This window comes from Rhagoletis pomonella, unplaced genomic scaffold (assembly GCF_013731165.1).
Source record: "Rhagoletis pomonella isolate Grant_MI unplaced genomic scaffold, Rhpom_1.0 Rhpom_scaffold_00011, whole genome shotgun sequence".
Classification (NCBI taxonomy): Eukaryota; Metazoa; Arthropoda; class Insecta; order Diptera; family Tephritidae; genus Rhagoletis; species Rhagoletis pomonella.
This window is the reverse complement of record NW_023458565.1, coordinates 12,295,196-12,296,347: the sequence shown is the minus strand read 5'-3', so window position 1 is coordinate 12,296,347 and position 1,152 is coordinate 12,295,196. Positions and strand designations below refer to the sequence as shown.

Here is a 1,152-nt window from a genome sequence, read left to right as displayed (position 1 = left end):
GGAGAAGGACTTGGCATTTCCCTTTGGCGTCAATTGGTAGAAAAGAAACGACTGGCGTGCTGTTTTGGACGCGGCCAAAATTAGGCGGTTGAAGTGGCAATAAAGCGTAGATTGACAAAATATGTACGGAAACAAGAAGTAGCTAACCCTGTAAAATGGATCACTACTTTTAAATCTCCACGATATATAATCTGACTGTTTTACTTGTATATACAGTAACGCATATTTATTATTCACATGCAATTGTATGAAGAAAAATACATATACAATTAATAAATGCTAAAAATAGAATTAATTGTTGTGCATTAATGATTTGCTAAAAAAAAAGTTGCATATAGTGCAGAAGTACATAAATACTATGTAGGTATTGTGGAAGTTGTGACCGAGTTTGCGTGGATGATAAGAGAGATAAGCAGATTTAGAGAGCGAGTTGCAATGGCGGCGTTCAACTATAAGTGAACGCTGGGCAGCACGCGATGGATATTTGTATTTATTAAGTATGTATAAATATGTATGTGTGCGTTTTTAAAACTTAAGGAATGAAGCTAACAATGGCACTTATAAATTAATTTAATTTAATTTAATTGGATGCAAACGCAATCACTGGTAACGCCCCGCATCATTGCGCATAGCAACGTTATTTGAACGCGACATCGGTGGAGTGTAGTCGGGCGCTGGGAAAGGTGACATCACTCCTGGAGTTGTAGGAGATGTAGAAATGCCATTCTCTCTAATCGATACTTGCTTGATGAAATTATTATTTGCAGTGTTGTTGTTGTTGTTGTTGTTGTTGTTGTTGAATCGCGGTGGTGGATACTGCTGGAAGGATTCTATATTACGGAAGCGTGCACCCATTTCGGTAATATCAGTAGACATGCGTGCGGCTCGCGCCAAAGCTTCCTCATTCAATTCAACGGTAACGATCGAAGGATTGTCCGGCACAAAGGCATCATTCGCATACATTTTTGTGGTGATGCTGTAAGAGAATGAACAAAAAGTGGTAGCAATAAGTAAACAATGTATAACTAAGTTTATATAAAACAAATATATTAAAAATCGACATAAATGTCGAAATGCTCAAATAGTAGAGCTTGAGATTGAGATGGCCTTTAAGGCATTGAAAAGAACCTTTGAAGGAGCATTTTTTTTTTT

At 37.2% G+C, this 1,152-nt stretch overlaps 1 protein-coding gene across 3 annotated transcripts in view; it reads right to left on the bottom strand.

Annotated features, from left to right (window-relative positions):
* Nucleotides 1-214: 214 nt before the first annotated feature.
* The window catches only part of LOC118746629, a 15,708-nt gene continuing 14,770 nt past the window's right edge, over nucleotides 215-1,152 (bottom strand). For 2 of the 3 annotated variants that reach the window (XM_036480481.1, XM_036480480.1), the window contains exon 6: nucleotides 601-976. In XM_036480481.1, the coding sequence (XP_036336374.1) occupies nucleotides 601-976 (376 nt within the window). Of the gene's footprint in view, nucleotides 977-1,152 lie in introns of all 3 variants that reach the window. The other variant, XM_036480482.1, reaches the window with a different exon arrangement.